The following is a 23104-nucleotide window of genomic DNA, read 5'->3' as shown; positions in this document are numbered from 1 at the left end:
TCGCCCTCCTTCCTACCCATTCGACAGAAGAAGAGGGTGTTCACCCCGGAGCGAGATCAGGCCATAACGAAAGAGGTCCGCAAACTACAGGAGGCAAATTTCGCAGAAGAGGTCCACAAACTACAGAAGGCAAATTTCATTAGGAAGGTTTACTACCTCGATTGGCTGGCGAACGTAGTGATGGTTAAGAAAGCTAGTGGGAAGTACAGATGTGCGTGGACTTCACCGACCTTAACAAAGCATGCCCCAAAGACAGCTATCCCCTCCCGAGGTCGACGTTCTAGTAGACTCTACAGCTCGGCACCAGTTGTTAAGATTTATGGACGCTTTCTCGGGTTACAACCAAATCTGAATGCACGAAACTGATCAGGAGAAAACTTCGTTCGTAACCAGCCAAGGCCTCTTCTGTTATAAAGTGATGCCATTCGGCCTGAAAAATGCTGGGGCGACGTACCAGAGGCTTATGAACAAAATGTTTGCATAGCAAATTGGAAGGAATGTCCAAGTCTACGTTGACAACATGCTGGTAAAAAGCTGAAGGGAGGAAGATCACTTGGAGGACCTCAAGGAAACATTCGACACCCTTCGTTCTTACAACATGAAGCTCAATTCAGGAAAGTGCGTCTTCGAAGTGATGACGGGAAAATTCCTAGGATTCATGGTATCTCAAAGGGGCATTGAGGCCAACCTGGACAAGATCCGGGACATAATGGAGATGGCACCCCCAAGAAATGTGAAGGAAGTACATAGACTCAACGGAAAAATAGCAACACTAAATAGGTTCGTGTCGAGGGCAACGGACAAGTGTTTGCCCTTCTTCCGCACACTAAAGAGATCATTCGAGTGGACTGCCGAATGTCAACAGGCATTCAAGGAGTTAAAAGCTATCTCTCTTCCCCACCATTGCTAAGTCCATCGCAGCCGAGAGAAGAACTTTTCCTCTATCTGGCTGTCTCCCCTGCAGCCATCAGCGTTGCCTTGGTCAGAGAAGAAGAAAAAGTGCAAAAGCCCATGTATTACGCCAGCCAGGCGCTTCGCGGTGCCAAAGAAAGATACCCACCTATGAAGAAACTCACATTTACATTAGTTACGGCAGCTCGCAAACTCAAGCCATACTTTCAAGCCCATACGGTGATTGTCCTAATCGACAAGCCCCTGCGGCGGGCGATGAGCAACCCTGAAGCTGCAGGTCGATTGGCGTTATGGGCCATAGAATTGAGCGAGTTTGACATCCAGTACCGCCTCCGGACCGCCATCAAAGAACAGATTATCGCGGACTTCATAGTAGAATTCACCCACGACGAAGACAAGGGGGCAAGGGAGTCCCCTCAATGAAGCATACATACAGACGAGTCGTCCAACAGGCAAGTCGGGGGGGCCGGCGTCGTACTATTGTCGCCTGAAGGAGACATGGTTGAATGTATGGTCCGCCTTGACTTCCCCACCACCAACAATGAAGCGGAATACGAAGCATTAGTAGCAAGCCTCTACCTCGCCAAAGCAGCAGGAGCCGCGAGTGTGGTCATTTACTGCGACTCTCAAGTCGTTACTAACCAAGTGAATGAAGGCTATGAGTGCAAGGGCAAAAAGATGAAGAGATACCTGGATCAAGCAAAGAGAAGGGTAGATGATCTAGAGGCCAAAATCATCCAAATGCCCAGAGAAGAAAATGAGTGAGCCGACCGTCTTGCCAAAGCCGCTTCAGCAGAACATATGATCACCCCCGGTAATGTACTCTCTTTTGTTCAGCTTTCTCCACTAATAGATTCTGACGAGGTACAGGAGATAGGCTCTGAAAGTAACTGGACCACACCGTTAGTTTCATACTTAAAGAATGGCGTCTTGCCAGACAGGAAGGAGGCCGCTAGAAAGCTGAAGGTCCAGGCAGCAAGATTCGTCTTAATAAAAGATGTCCTGTACAAAAGAGGCTTCTCCCGTCCGTATCTGAGATGCTTAGGTACGGAAGAGGTAGACTACGTCATGAGGGAGATACATGAGGGAATCTGCGAAAACCACTCGGGGTCAAGGTCATTAGTACACAAGCTTGTGCGAGCAGGGTACTATTGGCGCACCATGCAGAAGGACGCCGAGGCTTATGTCAAGACTTGCGACAAATGCCAAAAGTTTAGTAATATTGTTAGACAACCAACCGAAGAGTTGACCCCAATGACGGCCCCATGGCCGTTCGCTCAGTGAGGATTAGATATTATGGGGTCATTCCCTAAAGCAATACGACAGCTAAAGTTCCTGGTAGTGGGCATTGACTACTTTACAAAGTGGGTGGAAGCTGAAGCCTTGGCCACCATCACGGAGAAGAACGTGAGGAGTTTCGTCTGGAGATGCATTGTATGCAGGTTTGGCATCCCTAGAGTCTTAGTCTCAGATAACGGGAAGCAATTCGACAACAACTCCTTCCGAGACTTTTGCTCACAGTTAAGGATAAGAAACCACTACTTCTCCCTTGCCCACCCTCAGGCTAACGGGCAAGTCAAAGTCACGAAACGATCCTTGCTCAAAATTATGAAGACTCGGCTCGAGGGGGCAAAGGGTATATGACCTGAAGAATTGCCAAGCATATTATGGGCATACAGGACAACGGCAAGGACGCCCACATAAGAGACACCGTTCTGGCTAACATACAGGAGTGAAGCAGTCATCCCGGCCGAAGTTGGACTCACAAGCTACAGGGTACACAACCATGACAAAAGCAAGAACGACGAGGCCATGCAACTACACCTTGACCTAGTGGACGAAGTCAGTGCAACGGCAGAACAAAGGCTCGTAAGGTACCAGGACCGCATGGCTAAGCATTACAACTCTCGGGTCTGACATAGAGACTTCTAGGTTGGAGATCTCGTTCTCAAGAGAGTCATGGGCGCTGCTAGAGACCCTACCTAAGGGAAGCTCGGCCCCAATTGGGAAAGACCTTACCAAATCACGTCATGGCAGAGGAAATGCACTTACCACCTGGAGACGTTAGACGGACAGAAGCTGCCGCATCCATGGAACACCGAGCACTTGTGGAAGTATTACCAGTAGAGATGGCAGCATGAAGACCAACCCTTTTTTTTTTTTTACAGTTCATCATAGCAAATTTTAGTTATACTCCTCAATTTTATCATTTAGTTTTTGCAACAATACCTTTTTTCCTTTTTAGCCCAAAGGGCAGGATTTGATTTTCGAACTACTTTTTTTTTACAAACGCATGGCAATAAGAGGAGTTTATTCAAAAATGGCTGAAATTTCTATTTACAAATCTACAGTCCACAAGAAGTGGACGACTAAGTTCACAAAAGTGGACGACTAAAGTGGACAACTAAGTCCACAAAAGTGGACGACTAAGTTCACAAAAGTGGACGACTAGAGTGGACGACTAAGTTCACAAAAGTGGACAGTTTGAAGTTCACAAAAGCCGACGGTCTCATCAAATGGATGAGACTATAAAATGAGGTCATAAAGTCCATAACATGGACGAGGTTATAAAGCCAACGGGCTAATAAAAATGACAAGGTCATTAAGTCCATAACATAAATGGAGATATAAAGTCGATGGTCTCATTAAAATGGGTGAGATTATAAAAATGACAAGGTCATTAAGTCCATGACATGGACGGAGCTATAAAGCCAATGGTCTCGTTAAAATGGATGAGATTATAAAAAACGACAAGGTCATTAAGTCCATAACATGGATGAAGCTATAAAACCGACGGTCTCGTTAAAATGGGTGAGATTGCAAAAAATGACAAGGTCATTAAGTCCATAACATGGACGGAGCTATAAAGCCAACGGTCTCATTAAAATGGGTGAGATTATAAAAATAACAAGGTCGTTAAGTCCATAACATGGACGAGGCTATAAAGCCGACGGGATAACAAAAATGACAAGATCATTAACATGGATGAAGCTATAAAGCTGACGGTCCTATAAAAATAGTGTTCCTTAAAAGTCTATAAAGTGGATGAGGTCGTAAGGTTAGCAACACAATCAAATGCCTAGAGGTAAAGCTCATGAAACCGACAAGCTTATCAAACTCAAGGGATAAGATAGATGAGCTCAAAAAGAACATAAGTTGCACGAAGCCCTTGTTGATGGATTTTTATAATAAACAAGACCACCCTTAAAGTTTACGAGTTTCCCAGAATAGACGGGATTGCAGGCCGACGAATTCATCCAACACACAACACATCATCAATTAAAAAGTAGAAAACGACGGGAGTAACATGCCATATAACAAGATAAACTATCTACAAATAAAAGCTCAAAAGCCAAAGGGGCACTTAAACATTGTTTGCAAAATAAACGAAATACACATAAAGCAAAATCAGGTAGCAGGAGCGTCAGTAAGGTTCCCGTCATCTTTCTGAGACTCAAGATTTTCAACATCTACAAACACCGTTAGAGGGTTGGAAGCAAGAGTATGAGGAGGATTGATAGCAGGTTGTGCTAGAACGACGACGCCGTTATCCTTGGGAGGAGGATTGGACTCAGGGGAGCCGTCACCTTCATCATCCATCGTAATCCCAGATAGGTCCAGCTCTGGGAAAACTGACGCGACTTGTTTAAGGCAATTATCAAATCCAGTGTCATAATAGTCGGCACAAGAGTCAATAAATGATTGCGACGCCTTAAATTCTTGGACATCGTCAGTCCTAGCCATCTCCACATTTTCACGCAACGCCGTCACCTCTTGCTGCAGCGCCTCCTTCTGACGATCTGCCTCCTCCAGCTTCCCCTTGTCTCCTTCAGCTCATTATTTAGAGTGCGGACGACATCCTTATATTTCCCCTGCTCATTCATCAAGTTTGCATTATGCTTCCTAACTCGGCTGACGACCCCCTCCTTGGCAACACAACGATCCTGAAGAGCCTTAACACGCACCAAGGCCTGAAAAAGATACAGGCGTCAGTCAGATGAATCAAAAAGAGACGAAACCAACTTAACCTAAGGAAGCAAGCATACCCTAACAAGGTCGAAAAGAGTCGACGCCCTTAAGTCCTCCGTCCTTAACAGATTGCAAGACCCTATATCCGTCGGCTTTATGAAGGACCCCACTTCCTCGACGGCATAATCCTTATGGGTCATAAGGTAACGAGGGCCCTCGATGACAGGACCAGAGGAAGTCATTACCCCCTTGCCCGCACCATGGCTTGACTTAAGGGGCGACTTCCTCTTCGAAGACACGTCCCCTGGAGTGACAGCAGCCTTTTTAGAAGGACGGTTGTCCTTCCCGTCAGGCTTCCTTTTCGAGACCTTAGAGATGGTCTTGGGGGCTGACAAGGGTCCCCCTTCTATTTCCTTCGACTCCTTCTCCTCCTTTTTGTGGGCCACGGCAACCCTCACCCTTTGTTTAGTAGATTCCATCTCTGCACAAAATAACTAACGTTAATACAACAGACGGGATGAGTAAATTGACGAAGGCAATAAAGAGTCTACTCACATTGACGAGAAAATTCGTCCAACCTACGAACTTCAGCCGTCGGCTCTGGACCCCCGCAATACAAGTGAATAGTGTCAAGGGTAATTAAGTCCCTACACTTTCATTTCTCCAATAGGATTTCGAGAACGTGACGGATGAATGCCTCCTACTCGGCAGTTAGAAGTGGACAGGTGCGGCTGAAAAAAAGAGACAAAACAACGACATTAAAACAATGGAGTAATAAAAGGCTAAAAGCTGACGATAAAACAAAAGCTATTAGTGTCAAAACTTGAGGCTTTAACTAGTGCCTAGGTATTATCAAAACCACGAGGCATGGTAACCCACTCTTCTGGGCGGCATACCCAATCATACCCCTCAAGGAAAAAGTATCTACTTTTCCAACTCCTGTTGGAATCTGGCATGTCAGATACAAGCCTTAAATTATTCTCCCTGACGGAAAAATGATAAGTTCCTTTGAATGAAACGATCTAACAGGGTTTGTAGTAGTAGAAAAACTTATCTAAGGAAAGCTGACGGTTCCCACCGCTCAGACGACCCCACAAAACCTCCGCTCCAATAAAAATCCTCCAAGCATTGGGGGCAATTTGGCTGACAGATAGCCCCATGAAGTCAACTAGCTGACGGTGCAAAGTCGTCAATGGTAGCCTTAATCCAGCAACAAGCATGGCATCATACATGTCGACGTCTGCGATCCTCCCTGTATAGCACTTTTCCTTTTTCCTAGGGAGACGGATTGAGATGTGATCTGGGATTTGGAAGCGGGTACGTAATTCTTTGAAAACCCTGTCACTCATTTTAGGCAAAAATTTGTTGACAGCCCAATCCTCGGGAAGGATGAAGGGACGGTTTCCTCTGGGACTTACTGAAGCCTCTTCATAGGATTCCTCGTCACCTTCATCCTCGTCCTCATCTCCGTCACTCTCTCCCTTCCCTTCATCCTCACCTACTACTTTTTCCTCAACTCCCTCAACGTCACCTTCTACATCATCGCCTGGAGACTGGGCTGACGTTTCTCTTTCTGATGACCCAGAAAAGCGGTCGGACTCTTAACCTGAACCAAAAATTTCGTTGTAGCCCGCTCTATCGCAGACTGACGACTGTTCACTTGACGCGTCACTTGACATCTGACTACCTACAAGTGACAGATCCATTCTAATTACCTAAATTGACGTCCTCACTAAAAAATTGTTCAGCTAGAGCAAAAATACGAAGAAAGAAAAAAAAAAGAACTTACAACTGAAAAAGCCTCGGAGGAAGGGGCAACCTTAAGAGTAACGGCGTTAGCAACAACTGACGAATCAACAAAGCTGACGGAAGCAAAGGCGATGAGCTCTCTCTTTCGAAATGTCAGCAAGGTTGAAATAGGAGGATGAGGGGAAGGATGCTCGTTATATATAGGAGGAAAAATGCACGGGAGACGAAGCAATGCCCTCGTCCAGAAACGAAGCCAACGAGAGCGCACCACATGTCCGAAGCATTAAATGACTGGCGGCTCGAGGAATTGCCCATAATTGATTTTCCTGCTCTCTTGGACCAAAAGATAATCAGCCAATAAAAACTTAACTCCATAACCTGTCAGTCTAAAACAACAAGGATATGGAGTAGGGGGCAGTGGATAAGGATAAAAAAAAAGTGCTTACTCATATAAGACATAAGCTAACAGTTTTAGATAAAGTCACTGGGCACAAGCTAATGGTTACGGGTAAAATCGTCAACTTGCTTTGGTAACTGCTAACAAACAAAGCTCTAATAGGGACAATGTGAAGAGTTTGCAAGGCGCAACTAAAGGCTGACGACATCAATAAACTGACGACAGTAAGGCTGAAGGAAGTAGGATAAAGCTAACGACCCTAATACAGGTTTACTTGCTACCCACGATTGCATATATAAGGAAATGTCTTGCCTTCCACGTTTGACGCTACTCAAAGGATTCCTATAAGGAAATGATCCCGCCAAATACGCCCAAGAAGACTCCTATAAGGAAAAGACTTCTACGCCAAGGAAGAGATGTTAACCCTCTACTATTATAAAAGCCCCAATACCCTCACTAGCCAAGGTATGCATATTTACCCCTCTCTAGCACTCTAGAATGGTGAGAAGTTCTAACTTGACCTTCGGAGGGTATTTGACTGACACCACACTGGTGCTCTCTGCAAGGTCTTCTCTTTTGTGTTGTGCAGGTGCTATTTTGAGTGTGCAAGTATCGTGTGGCTCACTGGTGACTTTTTGGGCATCATCAACTAGTTTTATAACTAAACTTTGTTCCTTTCACAAATAGCAAAAACTATTAAACGATCAAGAAGAGGGAAGTCCTTGCAAGTTGTAACTCTAATGCCCCTTATTTGCTAGTCTTTCAAATAGGATCGTAATTAACGAATATATTACAGAAATTTTTGCATTTTATTTTAGTTTCACCATTTTGCTACTCAACTACTGCATAATTTAGCGATACATTCAGCAGGTGTTGCCCTCCCCATTTTCTATTCTCATGAAGTGAAGATATGACTTGCCATCTAGTTTTCGAGCAAAAAGGTCCTCGAAGTACTTCTCCATAGAAACTCTTCGAAAATTTGCTGGGTTGTCAGGGCCAATAAGGCTAGGAGCAGGACCCAGTTCCGAGTCTAGATTGGAACTATGAAATGTAGCAATTGAGAGCCTCTCATTTGTAGGATTTACTGTTGCTCTATGCTCAATGCTTCGATATATGCCATTGCTCACAATCTGCAGGATAAACAAGAAAATATAATACCAACGTTAACTTCATTTCTGATGAAAAAAACTGATGTTTTAGTGGATGAGTAAGGTCCCATTGGGAATAGAAATGTAAACTATAACATAAAACAAACAATATTCCCAACTTGACTCAATTCGGGACAATGTTTGAGTTAATTGATGAAAGTCATAAGTAAAGTTTCTTTAGTCATATCTTCCAAAATAGGAGTCTGGCGGTGCTCTTGCCGAGTACAACTGATTCCATGACCTAGAAGAAACCACACAATATGCAAGAATAGATAACAAAGTGATTCATATTGATGGGATAAACATCCTCCTAACCCACTTATAGCCTATTTGGGATGGAGGGGAGAAGGAGGGGGAGTGGAGGGGAGTAGAGTAGAGTTGGCTAAAAATAGGCTAATTTTGTGCTAAATCTACTCTACTCTACTCTACTCTACTCCAACTCCCTCCTCCTCAATCCAAACGGACCATTAGTTTGATCCAAGACATTGCGTTGCAGACGTAGTTTCCTATAGCGTTGTTTTCCAATAAATGAGTGGAATGGTAGTGAATGCATGAAAACGGGCTATATTAATCTAACTTTACTCTAGAAAAGTTCCAAACTTCCTGAATATTCTAATTGACCCAAGTAATATCATAATACACATTCTTTGGCTTCTACAGCTGAAAAACAGCAAAAAAGAAGGCCATTTGTCAAATTCGTTTGCTTCAACAATGCTATTTTGATAACTCATATGTGGCCTAATCTTATAGGTTTCGTTTCAGGGATTAGTGAAGCAGTCTTGGACTAATGAAGTTAAGCTATACTATAACAACATCAAAATATACCAGTACCTCCATGCTATCACCAATATTGACTACAAAAGCATTTGGAAGAGGTTTAACAGGAACCCAATTTCCTTCCTTCCGGATCTGGAGGCCTTCAGTTTCATTGAGCTGAAAAACAACTGTTAGAGCATCAGCATCGGAATGAGGAGTCAACCCAATGGCCTTATCTGGTTCAGGGCATGGAGGATAGTAATTCATTCTCATTGTCTGAACTCCATCATTAAATAACTCTCTCATTTCCTCAGCCTCCATCTTCAAAGCTTTAGCCATATAACCTAAGATTGTCATGGCCAGCTTCTTCACTTCTATAGAGTACGTTTCCAAGGTCTCTCTGCATCACAAATTTGAAGCTGAATTAAAATTGTGTGTTATACCTAAAACCAGTGTTTCCAAAATCAAACCAAGAAGGTAGAAAGAGACCTGAACTTTGGTGGAAGCTTGTCAAATAAATCAACCCTCCTTATATTATGTGGTCGCGTAGTTATAAAGAACATGTCTGACCAGTCTAGCTTCTGCTCGTCTGACACCACAAAGAGCTGCCCAAAGCCCTCTTGATGGTTTGGCTGCTGCCATAGCTTCTTCTTTTCTTCATATGGAAGCTTGAAAAAACTCTCATTCTGTGTCCGGATTTCTTCCAGCAATGAAGTACTAACTCCATGGTTTACAACCTACACTTAAACTAATTAGATTGCTAATGATTCAATATATGTCTGTGTGCTCGCCTTAGAATCCAATAATTCAGTTTAATACTACAAAAATGGAAGCACGGGGCAGGGAAGATCATCAAATTTGAAAAAATAAAAAAATAAAACAAATAAATAAACCAAAAAAAGTTCGATAAATATATGCTCAACAGTGCAAGAGACTAGCAGTAAAATTTGAAAACATGAACAACTATCAACAACTCAAGGACTGGCAAATACAAATAAAGGCGGAGACTAGTTGGTTAAGGAAAAGGATTCTCTCCATTTCATGGTTCTATTTAAAATTTTAAATAGTTATACACGATTAGATTCAAAAAATACAATCTTAGCCGTGAAATGAATTGTCTCGTCTCCATTTCACTGGAAATAATATCTAATGGTAGGAGTACAGTAAGAATCATCACATGTGCTCTATTGAATTACCATAAAACCTAACATACTGAAAATGGATTTCATCCTGGGTTGTATGGATCCTATCTAATCCTACCTGGTGCTTTATTCTCTCTCTCAAATTCCGATCATTTCTATTTACAACCATAAATATTGCAACTACCTTCTTTGATGTGAATAACTAACTTCACATAAAAGTAAAAACATTGCAGCCCACCCAATCTAAATTGCAGAGTTCATGTGTCTTGGCATAGGAGGCATTTCAATGTTCAAAGCAACTTAGATTATTATACAGCAGTTTAATATGGCTTTTATGAGTATTCACACCATAATTTTTTTAGAAAATTTAAAATATAAAGATGTCATGTTACCTTCAAAGAAATAGTTTCTTCATTTGGCTAATGTATGAAAATCATATTTCAGTCATGAAAAATCGTTGCGACAAGGCTATAGTGCAAACAATACATATATACCTGGAAGAATCCCCAGTCTTTGCAAGCAGAGTGGAGTCTATCCAATTCAGAATTCATGTAATCTTCAACATCCAATCTCTCAACATCAATAACTGGCACCGATGGAAGTGATGGGTCATAAGAGCCAATCAAAGGGTCCTCCTGATCATCTCGAACGTACCTAGCTGGGATGTTGATGATGGGCTCCTTGGTCAGCTCCTGGACACTAGGCACTATTATAGATTTTCCAGGAATTACTTCTGTTTTTGACTCCATGGATATGCTGTTCTAGGATTTTGGCCAATAGTTGAAAGTTAAAGTTCAGAAAAAAAGAGAACAAAAGAGAATTCAGCTCACCTCAAAATTTCTTCATTTCAAAAATTTATAAAAGTTTGGAGCGGGTGTCATTTGCTGACTTGGTGGGACACATTATATTGTATTACTCCTACGTTTGATCAAGCTACAAATTGGACAAACGTGGTCTTACGAGAATTTTCTAGTATCTAATGGAAATTTGTTGATATATAGCACTAAAATAAAATAAAATAAAACTGTAAAGTTTTTTATTTATTTTTGGTAAATAAGGATAACATATATTAATACTAATAAAGCATTACAGAAAAGTCCAGATATTTAGTTTATACAGTGAACCGGATATCTAGTAGTTTTGTCTGCAAGGTTTAAGACAAAATTGATCACTATTCTAGGAACAAACAAAATTTTAGTGATCACACCTTGTTGGTGCAGGTTGCTAAAGTCTGAAAGAAAGGTTCTGTCCATCCACCCCTTTTTTTTTTTTTTTTTTTTTTTTTTTTTTTTTTGGGTTAAATGTCCATCCACCCTGCCTTCTTGACGTAGTTGCAGATCAGAACCAAATATTTATCATTGGTAAGAGCAATCTCATCAGCTCTTTCATAAAAAAAATGTCATTTTGATATACTAAAAACTTACTTTATCATTTTAGCACATCATTTTACAACATACCATTTATCAGATGTTTTATCCTTCAATTCTATACATTAAAATAATATTTACAGCATGTTAAAATAATATATTAACTCCTCCCACCATCATCATCATCATCATTATCATCGTCAACAACAACACCACCACCAACAACGGCACAACTGCCGCAACAACCACTACCGCAACAACAACGACAGTCACCACCGGCACAAACCCACATCCACCAATGCTGCCTTAAAAATAAAAAAAAACAACAACAACAACCAGCACAACCAATATCGACGGCGGCACTGGTGATACCCATCCACAGCCACAAATCTCACACCCACAACCCAATCTGAGACCATCCCAAATCTCACACCCACAACCCGATCAACCTACCACCTTCAACCAAAATCAGCCAACCACCAACAATCAAAACAACCAACCACCATTAGAAATACTGCCACAACCACCAAAAGAGAGAGAGAGAGATCTATGGATTAGTGAGAGCAAACCAAAGTTTCACCCGATCTCGGCCTCGTCAATATGAATTGGGTCGGATCTCGGTCTTTGTGTGAAAGTTGCAAAGTGTGGTGGTGATGGTTGTTGTAGACGGAGAGAGGAAGAGAGTGAGAGATAAAAAAATGAAAGTGAGAAAGAAATAGGGAGCAACAGAGACATGGAGACCAGAGAGGAGAGACAGATATGTATTGGGAGGAGAGAAAAAAGTAAATAAAATAAGCAAAAAAATTATAGCATTGATGTCTGTACCGTCTCATATTTGAGACAGTACTATAGTGGTGTGCCAAAATTTTTGGCATTTGGCACACCTCATGAGGGTCTGTTTTTGGTGTTTGGTGTGCCAAATGCCAAATATTTGGCATTTGGCACACCTGATAAGAATGCTCTAATATAAAGCCTTTGATATCCCATATCCTTTGCTTTCATCAGAGCTAACAAAAGAGCTTCCTGGGCTGCTTGATGGCGTGTTTTAACTGCACTGCTTGCTCCCCCCTGAACAAAATTGATGCATCCAAGCTCCTAGCTTCAATAGCAAATCCACTCCTTCTGGTTCTTTTGTTCTCGGTAGCTGCCACCTTTATCAAAAGTTGCCAATTCTATGCGCATTCCTTTGTTCTATTCCTGCTTCTTAGACAATGATTGTACCCCTTATACAGATTAAAAGCCTCCTTGAACCTGCAAATAAGAGATTAAGATGCGAGAATTACTTCTACAGGATTAGGAGTTTTCCCATTGTGAAGAACCAAGTTCCTATAGGTCCAGATTGTCCATAGAATAGTGAAGATAGATTGAAGAGAACTTTGCTTTGTTTGAACTGGCATGTTGGTGGTAGTGATATGATTGAGAAGCCATTGTTTCACAGAAAGATGTTCAGCTCAAAAGTCCTGATGCCAAGTGATGAGTCATACCAGACAACCCTAGCAAAAGGGCATTGCAGAAACAGGTGAGACATTGTTTCTTCCCCTTCATCACACATTAGGCATCTGCTATCTGTTTGAATGCCTCTTCTAATCAGGTTTGTTAACACTGGTAGACTATCATGCAGTAACTTCCAAATAAAGGTAGTAATTTTCATAGGAAGTTTTACTTTCCACAAAGCTTTCCAAACAGATTGAGGAATATCTTCTGTGATGTGATCTGATCTTGTGTTTATATTCTGGATTTGTTGAATCAAGGAGTAAGCTTTGGCCACATTATATTCCCCCGAATTAGAGTACTTCCATGTTAAAGTGTCTGGAACTCTATCAGTTTTAGCTATAGGAATCTTGCTGATTTTTACACAAGTGTTGTGGTCATATAACTTCCCAAGCAAATCCCAATTCCATGTTTTTGTGTTATGATGTATCAGATCAACCACTGTACCTCAAAGGGGATTGTGGTCTCTCCGGATATGATCTAGGATATGAAACCAATCAGGATGGTTGAGAGAGATTTGATAACCTGATCCAACTAACCATCCGCCTTTCCCCAGTTCTACAAATTGAGGTTTTGCAATATTTTTCCAAGTCCATGAGTGGTTGGGTTTGGGTATGTATCCTTGCAGGTGAGTTTTAGGAAAGTATTTTGATTTAAAGGTTCTAGCAAGGAGAGAGTCTGGGGAGTTTTGAATTCTCCAAAATTGTTTTGTCAGCATAGCTTGATTAAAGGTGCTAAATTTCCTAAAACCAAGTCCACCATTGCTCCTTGCTTGGCAGATTTTATCCCACCCAATTAGATGAAGTTTCCTAGTACCCAAATCATGCCCCCACCAAAAAGCCCTTATAGTTGCATCTAATTTCCTACAAATAGTTTCTGGAACCTTAAAGCATTGGAAGGTGTAGAGAGGCATTGATTGCAAGACTGATTTTATGAGGGTGGTCCTACCTGCTTGAGACAAGATTTTTGCTTTCCAATCCTAAAGTTTAGCCTACATCTTATCCACTAAGTCTTGAAAGTCCATCAATCTTCTGCCTCTCAATTTGAAATATGTTCCCAAATACTTGCTTGGCCTAAGGACAAGGTTAACTCTCGGACTTTTAGCCAAAGATTGTTGAATGTTAAGAGGTATATTAAGGGTACATAACAGATCAGATTTTACAAAATTAATGCACTGACCAGATAAGGAGCAATACCACATGATAATCTCTTTTAACTTTGATAAGGATTGGTTATCATTCTCAAAGAAAAAGATGGAATCATTTGCAAATAAGAGGTGTGTAAAAGTAACACCCCTTCTTCCCACTATGATACCCCTGATTTGCTTCTGCCTTTCAGCTTAAGTAAGAGCTATGGACAGAATGTTGGTACACAACAAGAATAAGTAAGGGAAAATAGGGTCTCCTTGTCTTAATCCTCTAAAGGGGTGAAAGAATTGTGTGGGACTCCCATTGAGTAAAATAGCATACTAGACCAAAGAAATGCATTCCATAATCCAGTTAATCCAAGTGCTACTAAAATTCATTGAAGTTAATACAGCTCTAAGAAAGTTTTAGCTCACTCTATCATAAGCCTTGCACATGTCAACTTTTAGAGCCCTATACCCTTTTTTCCTGCCCTTTTTTCTTCCTCATAGTGTCCATAATTTCATGAGCTAACAGGATATTATCAGAGATATTTCTACCTTGTATAAAGGCATTTTGGAAGGGTGAGATGAGAGAATTCATGAGAGGCTTTAGTCTATTAACCTTAATCTTTGTAATGATTTTATAAGTGACATTACAAAAACTGATGGGTCTAAACTGAGTCACCTCCTCAAGAACACTCACCTTAGGAATGAGGATAATAAAGGTTTTATTGAGGGCTTTAAGCAAGGAGCCTGAATGGAAAAAAGCTTGGGTTGAGTTAAATATATCTTGTTTCACCATTGCCCAACACTCTTGGAAGAAGAAAGTTGGAATTGTTGGGCTTTATGGAGTCTAGTTGTGTTTGATCCGGTTGACGACTCGACCCGACTCGAATAATGTTGCGTGGTTTTTAATGGGAGATTTACTGAGACTTAGTCCATGGAGTGGAGGCTTGGGCTGGGGGCAACGCTCTCGGGAAAAATTTTTGGCCCATTTTGTAGCCCATTGTGAATCCTGTGCGCAGGATGTAGAAAACGTAATTTTGTCATTAGAGTTTATTGTTGTTGTTCTTGAGATACTAAAAACACTGTAGCCGCACTTTGTATTTTTTCCTTGATAATAGTGAAATCCCTGCAACTCCATGGACGTAGGCAAATTGCCGAACCACGTAAATATTGTCTTGTGCGTATGATTGCTTTCTTTGGCATGTGTTTTCTCTATTTTTTTGTTTCTCACAGGTTGGGAATTCAAGTTAATTCCCTACAGAAATACCATCTAGATTAAGGGCTTTATGGGCTCCTAATTGGAATACTGCCATTTCTATTTCATCATTTGAAATTGGACAATCCAATTGAAGGACTTGTTGTTGGCTCAATTTAGGAATAGGAAGGGTACTAAGATTTTCAAGAATGGAATCAAAGGAATAGGAGTTTGGTTCATAAAATCTATCCTTTAAGTGCTTTACTAGCAAATCTTCAATTTCCTCATTATTATTGGTATTACTCCCATCCTCTCTCTTAAGTGGTGTAATCCTGTTTCTTGCTCTCCTCTGATTCACAATAGTCTGGAAATACTTAGTATTCCTATCACCTTGAATGATCCAATTGCTTCTAGCTTTTTGAGCTCACTTGATTTCTTCCCTATCCATCAAGCTTTCTATATCCTCCCTAAGAAGTTTCTCATTTCTAACATCCATTAAAGTTTGAACAGAGTTTTGTAAAGTTGTATACCATACAATCCGCCAAGGATTTGATACCACATAAAAAATTGATGTGGCGCTGTCAGCAAAAGCTAAATTGGAGGCTTATCAGTGAAAAGGAAGCAATATGGATCTAAACTCTTTACTACAAATAATTTACCTATGCCCATAATGAATTTAGAGTCTAGAATTTGGAAGGCTATCAAAGTGGGCACTCATGTCTTTATAAGAGGCCTGAGATGGGTTGGTTGGTTTTAAAGAGTGAACCCCATGTCAAATATTGTTTGGACTTTGGACTCATTGTCCAGATTGGCCATTATCAGGAACCTGCTTCCTAGTCTCATAGGCCCAAACCAGGTCATCTCTTGGTCCAGAATGTGTTTTTCCGTGGATCTATTTCTATTTTCTTTCTGCCTTGTTTGGGAGGGATGAAATGAATGGAATGGATTGAAAGAAATTTTCTGGAATATTTTGTTTATGTCCTTGTTTGGGAGTTTACTGGGAAGGAAAAGAATAGGTAGGATAGTATACTATTCTACCAGAGAGGACTAGGCCGCATTTAGATGTATTGTCTTAATTATTTCCAAATAATTCTCAGACCATGATTGATAACATGTATGGTGTGTAATTACACTATTAATGCATAGTAATAATTTTTTTTTTCTTTTTTTTCTTTTTTCCTTTCAGTTAACTGATCAGGTTCAAATCCTTGGTTAAATAGAAGAAACAATTACTGGCCAATATGGCCAAAAGACTTTGGATTGGCAGTTGAAAATTGAAAATTCCATCCAAATCCATGTGTTGGGAAAATGCCATTTTGAATAATGGCATTGTCTTCAAAAAAAAAAATAATAATAATGGCATTGATATCTTTTAGGCCCATCAAAAAATAAATAAATAAATAATTTTTTGGTGTTTTCAAAATGAGACATGCTTGTGGGGTGTGGGGCCAATGGCTAAGGTTTAAATATCCAGGAAGGAGCAAGAGCTTCACACACACACACACACACATATATATATATATACTTAGATTAGGTCAAAGTAGAATTCTATCAATCTCCAAAAAAAAAAAAAAAAAAAAACAAAGGACGTTTAAGTTCAAATCTCGCATTCCCTAGCTATCAAATCCTCAAAAATGAAAAAATAATTTGAAGTTCCTTGGACCCTAACAAATCCTTAAGAAAAATTTTCAAAAAAATAGACAAGGTGAAATGATAGGCCCAAATCAATGTGTTCCCATTTAACATGATCACATGACACATGGTGATTATGAGCCCAAGGATTCATATTGTTGTGAAATTTATTGTATATGTAGTATGTTTTTTTTTCATAAAAAAACAAAAAACAAAAAACAAAAAACAAAAAAAAAAAAAAAAAAAACAAAACAAAACAAAACAAAACAAAACAAAAACAAAAAACAAAAAACAAAACAAAAACAAAAACAAAAAAAAAAAAAAAAAAAAAAAAAAAAAAAACAAACAAACAAAAAAATACAAAAAAAAAAAGAATAGTAAAAAACTAGTTAAAACCAAAAATTATTTTATGAAGCACCTCCCAGGAGATACTTGCTCAAAGTGCGTTAGTCCACACATTTCTGGGCTCACATGTTGTGACTTGTGAGAGAGTGGTTTCATTGCCAACATTGGTCATTCCATGAGATACTCTTTTGAAAGATTCAAGTCATGTCTTATTCGAAAGATTCAAGTCTTTGCAACTTTATGTATTTCATAGGTATATCAAATACAATGGTAGGGCTCCAATTTTAGTACAGGGGATAAGAATAAAAAAAAAACAGTGTTATAAGAAAAATAAATTTAAAGATATTTTACTAAAATAAATAATTAGACATGAATTTAATTATTATACAAAATATAAACTATTTTTTTTTTTTTTTTGAGAAAGTTTCAACTTATGACATCTGTTCTTGATGATAACTTTTTATCATTAAACTAAAACACCAATCGGTTTTTGGTGTAGGCGGGGATTGAATTGAACCTCAGATTTCCTATTCAACTATTAGAGACTTTATTAGTTGAGCTAACTGAAACCTACAAAATATAAACTATAATTGATACGCTAATAAGAATAATTTTCTTCTTAAGCAATCATCTATGCAATAACCTATAAGAATAATTTTCTTCTTAAGCAATAACCTTTATACAAATTCATTTAGGATTCAATTAAGGTCCACTGTCCACATAATTTTTACGTTAATGTATCTCCCTAATCTCAAATGACTAGATATACATTTTAGGCGAAACTATACTATTGGTCCCTAAAGTTTATCTTGTGAACGCAATTAGTCCCTCAAGTTTCAAGCGAACACTATTAGTCCCTCAAGTTTTAAAAATGAATGATACTAGTCCTTTGGTTAACTTCAGTTAGAAGTATTGCTTATGTGGTTAATGGAATACTGAATTGTCATTTTTTTTTTTTAATGATGTAGCTTTTTTAATAAAAAATTACAAAATTATTTACAATCGGTACATCTTTTACAGTTTATTACAAGTGATTTTACAAACTGATGAATGGCATATTAGTCATTATCATTATTATTTTTTTTTTTTGCTAAAAAAATCTTACTCTCCAATATCTTCCTGTGACCCAAGCACTTCATCTTCCTTTCCTGCCATTCTCCCAACCATTGTGGCTGCAACTGCCGCTCTTCCTCTACCGTAGTGATTCCTCCAAATGGCCTTTGTTGCCACTGCAGTAGCCAACACAAGCTCTATCCTTTGCCATTCTCCATGAATGTCCATCGACTGCTTATCTCCTAAAGATTTTTATGTTTCTTTGTTTAGATTTGTTTCCAAAGGATTCATAAACAGCATGAAAAAATGTTTAAATTTGTTTCATTATAAATCTAGATTTGTTTCCAAAGAATTCATAAATAGCATGAAAAATGTTTAAAATTTTTTTCATTATAAATCTTCAAATGTTTGAAGTATTATATTCAAGTTTTATTTTCCTTAAAAAAATAAATTGGTCCTTTTTCTTTCTCAGCCATGAACCAATGGTAGTCACTGTGGGAATCTTTTTTGCCTACTACTTTTGTTGTTCTCAAAATATTTGTTGGTTTCTTGCTCCTGACACTAGACTACTCTCGTTAACAAGACAGGATTTGTGGCCAATCAATTTAGATTAGAAAGAGAGTTACATAAAGGACTTTGTATCCTCAAAGGCAGTTCTCTTCAACTCATATCTAGATTTTTGTTAAGAGAGTTTCCAGTAAATTATTGTTGGCTTGGAGGTGGTCCGGCCACTTGATTAGAAAACTGGAAAACGGTGAAGCAAAGAAAGGGAAAATAGTGGAGGAGAGATTGAGGGGCTGAAGCCAATCCTATCTTCTTCTTTTATGGCATAAGAATAAATAAAATCCAATTAAAGATTACATTGCAACTTTATAATTAAATAGCTGATATGGTGTAGGACACTCAAGTTGCCACGTCAATTTATAAGTGCCTGCTGTAAAATTATAAATACCACGTCACTTTTCCGTTAGCCATATAAGCAATATTTTTAACCGAAGTTAGTCAAAGGATTAGTATCACTCATTTCTTAAATTTTAGGGACCAATAGTGCTCACTTGAAATTTGAGCGACCAAATATGCTCACAGGATAAATTTCAGGGACTAATAGTGTAGTTTTGCCTACATTCATTTTATTATTAACTAATATAAAAAAATCAAAATATAATTATGAATGATTTAGATAAAATATTTTTAAAAATCAATTGAATACTTAACTGTAAATTGAGAATACAAATTGATGTTAAAAATGAAAAATATAATATTTGAATCAAAATGCAACTCAAAAGGGGTAGTGCTTAGTTATGATTTTTTTTTTTTTTTTTTGGTTGAAAAAATGCTTTATTTTAGACGTATATCACTCTAGTGATCTAGCCACGAGCCTTATAGCTTTAATGGCAAGTGTCTTCTCTTTTATTAAGAGAATCGATGTTTAGGTACTTTATTTATTTATTTTCTCCCTCTCTAACAAGTAGATCAGCTTGGGAAGGAGTGACTTTTGGTTTGTGGGTGCCAAAGAGTGGGGCATTTCTTCTGGGAGCAACATTGAGGACTAAATTCTCTCATGTCACCAGTCACCTCTCTACTCTTTGCTTAAATTCGCTTACACATTCAACATTTGTTAGTACTTTTACAAATAGCAAATAAACCTTCAAGAAGATGGAAGTCCTTGCAAGTTGCAACTCTAATGTCCCTTATTTGGTGGTCTTTCAAACAGGATCATAACGGACGAATATATTACACAAGTTTCTACATTTTATTTTCATACTTATTAATGAAGCCACTGAATTTACTCTTTATGAATCATGAATTCATGATTGAAGATAAATTCTTGCAATTCACCATTTTGCTACTCAACAACTGCATAATTTGGCGATGCATTCAACAGGTGTTGCCCTCCCCATTTTCTATTCTCATGAAGTCAAGATATGACTTGCCATCTAGTTTTCGAGCAAAAAATTCCTTACGGTACTTTTCCATAGAAACTCTTCGAAAATTTGCTGGGTTGTCAGGGTCAATAAGGCTAGGTGCAGGACCAAGTTCTGAGTTTATATTGGAACTATGAAATGTAGCAATGGAGAGCCTCTCTTTTGTAGAATTTACTGTTGCCCTATGCTCAATGCTTCGATATATGCCATTGCTCACAATCTGCAGGGTGAACAAGAAAATTTAATACCAATGTTAACTTTGTATTTGATGAAAAACTGTTGTTGTGGTGGGTGAGTAAGGTCCTATTGGGAATAGCAATGTTAACTTTAACATAAAACAAACTATATTCCAAACTTGACTTATTTCAGACAGTGTTTGAGTTAATTGATGAAAGTCCTAATTGAAAGTTTCTTTTTATCAAATCTTCCAAAACAGGAGTCTGGTGGTGCTCTTGCCGAGTACAACTGATTCCAGGACCTAGTAGAAATCACCCAATATGCAGGAATATATCACAAAGTGATTCATATTGATGGGATAAACATCCTATTAGCCCCCTTAGTTTGATCGAAGACATTGCATTGCATTCATAGTTTCTATCTATCTTCATAATAGTTACAAAGGAAGTTAATGATTGTGTTTACTATAGAGTAGTTGTTTTCTAAAAAACGAGTGGAATGGTAATAAATGCATGAAAATTGGCTATATTAATCTAGCATTAGTCTGGAAAAGTTCCAAACATTCTGAGTATTTAAGTTGACCTAAAGTAATATGACAGGACACATTCTTTGGCTTTTACAGCTGAAGAACAGCAAAAAAGAAGGCCCTTTGTCAAATTCTTTTGCTTCTACAATGCTATTCTGATAACTTTGTTGCCTAATGAAGTTAAGCTATACTATTGATCAAAATATAATAGTACCTCCATGATATCACCAATATTGACTATAAAAGCATTTGGAAGAGGTTTAACAGGAATCCATCTCCCTTCCTTCCTGATCTGGAGGCCTTCAGTTTCATTGAGCTGAAAAACAACCGTTAGAGCATCAGCATCAGAATGAGGAGTAATCCCAATGGTCTTATCTGGCTCTGGGCAACAAGGATAGTAATTCATTCTCATTGTCTGAACTCCATCATTAAACAGCTCTCTCATTTCCTCAGCATCCATCTTCAGAGTTTTAGCCATATAACCTAAGATTGTCATGGCCAACTTCTTCACTTCTATAGAGTACGTTTCCAAGGCCCCTCTGCATCACAAATTTGAACTTGAATTGGAATTGTGTATGTGTTATACCTAAAACCAGTGTTTCTAAAACCAAACCAAGAAGGTAGAAAGAGACCTGAGCTTTGTTGGAAGCTTGTCAAATAGGTCACCCCTCCTTATATCATGTGGTTGGGTAGTTATAAAGAACATGTCTGACCAGTCTAGCTTCTGCTCATCTGACACCACAAAGAGCTGCCCAAAGCCCTCTTGATGGTTTGGCTGCTGCCATAGCTTCTTCTTTTCTTCATATGGAAGTTTGAAAAAACTCTCAATCTGTGTCCGGATTTCTTCCAGCAATGAAGTACTAACTCCATGGTTTACAACCTGCACTTACAATAGAAGAATTAGATTGCTAATGATTCTAAGTATGTGTGTGCTTGCCTTAGAATCCAATAATTAGGTTTAATACTAAAAAAATGGAAGCATATATAGGGTGCAGGACATCATCAAATTTGGAAAAAAAAAAATTAAACCAATAAAAGTTCAAAAAATATCTGCTCAGCAGCGCAAGAGGCTTGCAGTAAAAATTGAAAACAGGAAGAACAACAATCAGCAACTCAAGGAGTTGCAAATACAAATAAAGGTGGGGACTTGTTAGCAATGTAATAGGAAAAAGATTATCTTCATTTCATGGTTCTAGTTAAATATTACAAATTTAAAAGTGTATGGTCATTTAAAATTTTAAATGGCAATACAAAATGGATTCATCCTGGGTTGTATGGACCCTATCTACCTGGTGTTTTATTCTTTCTCTCAAATTCCGATCATTACTATTTACAACCATAAATATTTTATAACTATCTTATTTGACGTGAATAACTAATTTCTCATAAAAGTAAAAGCATTGCAGCCCACCCAATCTAAATTGCAGAGTTCATTTGTCTTGGTATAGGAGGCATTTCAATGTTCAAAGCAACTTAAATTAGTAAATTGCAGTTTAATAAGGCTTTTATGAATACCATATTTTGAAACATTAAAATAAATAGGTCTCATGACCATGTTACACATAAAAGAGTGACCCAACTCAATATAAAAACATTTCTTAGACAACATGGTACCATACATACCTGGAAGAATCCCCAGTCTTTGCAAGCAGAGTGAATTCTGTCCAATTCAGAATTCATGCAATCTTCAACATCCAATCTTTCAAGATCGATAACTGGCACCGATGGAAGTGATGAGTCATGAGAGACAATCAAAGGGTCCTCCTGATCATCTCGCACGTACCTAGCTGGGATGTTGATGATTGGCTCCTTGCTTAGCTGCTGGACACTAGGCACTATTACAGATTTTCCAAGGTTAACTTCTGTTGTTGACTCCATGGATATACTGAAGCAAGTTGAGGTAGAGAAGAAAAAAAAAAAAAAAAACAATCTTTGTCCTTTCGTTCTTTGCTCTTGGCCAATAGTTGAAAGTTAGGATCAGAGAAAGAGAGAACAAAGAGAATTCAACTTACCTCAAAATTTTTTCACTTCAAAACTTGTAAAGTTTGGAGCTGCAGTTGCTGACTTCGTGGGACATGCATGTTATATTATATTACTCTTACATCGGATCAAGCTAAAAATTGGACAAACGTGATCTTACACGCATTTTCTAATAGAAATTTGTTAATAAATAGCACTAAATCAGGAG

The 23104-nt window shown here is 38.7% G+C and overlaps 1 protein-coding gene across 5 annotated transcripts; it reads right to left on the bottom strand.

Moving 5' to 3' along the window:
• Window positions 1–7754: 7754 nt before the first annotated feature.
• LOC126726372 (protein SRG1-like) lies at window positions 7755–23047 on the bottom strand. 5 transcript variants are annotated; one of them, XM_050431620.1, is made up of 5 exons: window positions 22929–23047; window positions 22540–22751; window positions 9421–9668; window positions 9007–9331; window positions 7755–8157 (listed from the first exon to the last, which is right to left on the bottom strand). In XM_050431620.1, the coding sequence occupies exons 2-5, from the start codon at window positions 22594–22596 to the stop codon at window positions 7891–7893; spliced, it is 897 nt and encodes a 298-aa protein (XP_050287577.1). In that variant the 5' UTR covers window positions 22597–22751; window positions 22929–23047; the 3' UTR covers window positions 7755–7890. The 5 variants fall into 5 exon arrangements, with proteins under 5 accessions (XP_050287577.1, XP_050287576.1, XP_050287574.1 ...); XM_050431619.1 differs by having other exon boundaries at window positions 22540–22801; window positions 22929–22944; XM_050431617.1 differs by lacking the exon at window positions 22929–23047 and having other exon boundaries at window positions 22540–22917.
• Window positions 23048–23104: the final 57 nt, after the last annotated feature.

Source organism: Quercus robur, chromosome 5 (assembly GCF_932294415.1).
Source record: "Quercus robur chromosome 5, dhQueRobu3.1, whole genome shotgun sequence".
Taxonomy (NCBI): Eukaryota; Viridiplantae; Streptophyta; class Magnoliopsida; order Fagales; family Fagaceae; genus Quercus; species Quercus robur.
Note: the sequence above shows the minus strand (reverse complement) of the source record. Positions and strands in the feature narration are given on the sequence as shown.

Excerpts from the sequence above, each read along its gene's own strand:
- LOC126726372 (XM_050431619.1), bottom strand. The coding sequence starts at position 22,794 with ATGGAGTCAACAACAGAAGTTAACCTTGGAAAATCTGTAATAGTGCCT. Across the intron at positions 9,669-22,539 it reads AAGACTGGGGATTCTTCCAG|GTTGTAAACCATGGAGTTAG; the intron begins GTATGTATGGTA and ends GTTTAAGTGTAG. Across the intron at positions 9,332-9,420 it reads AAGCTTCCACCAAAGTTCAG|AGAGACCTTGGAAACGTACT; the intron begins GTCTCTTTCTAC and ends TTTGTGATGCAG.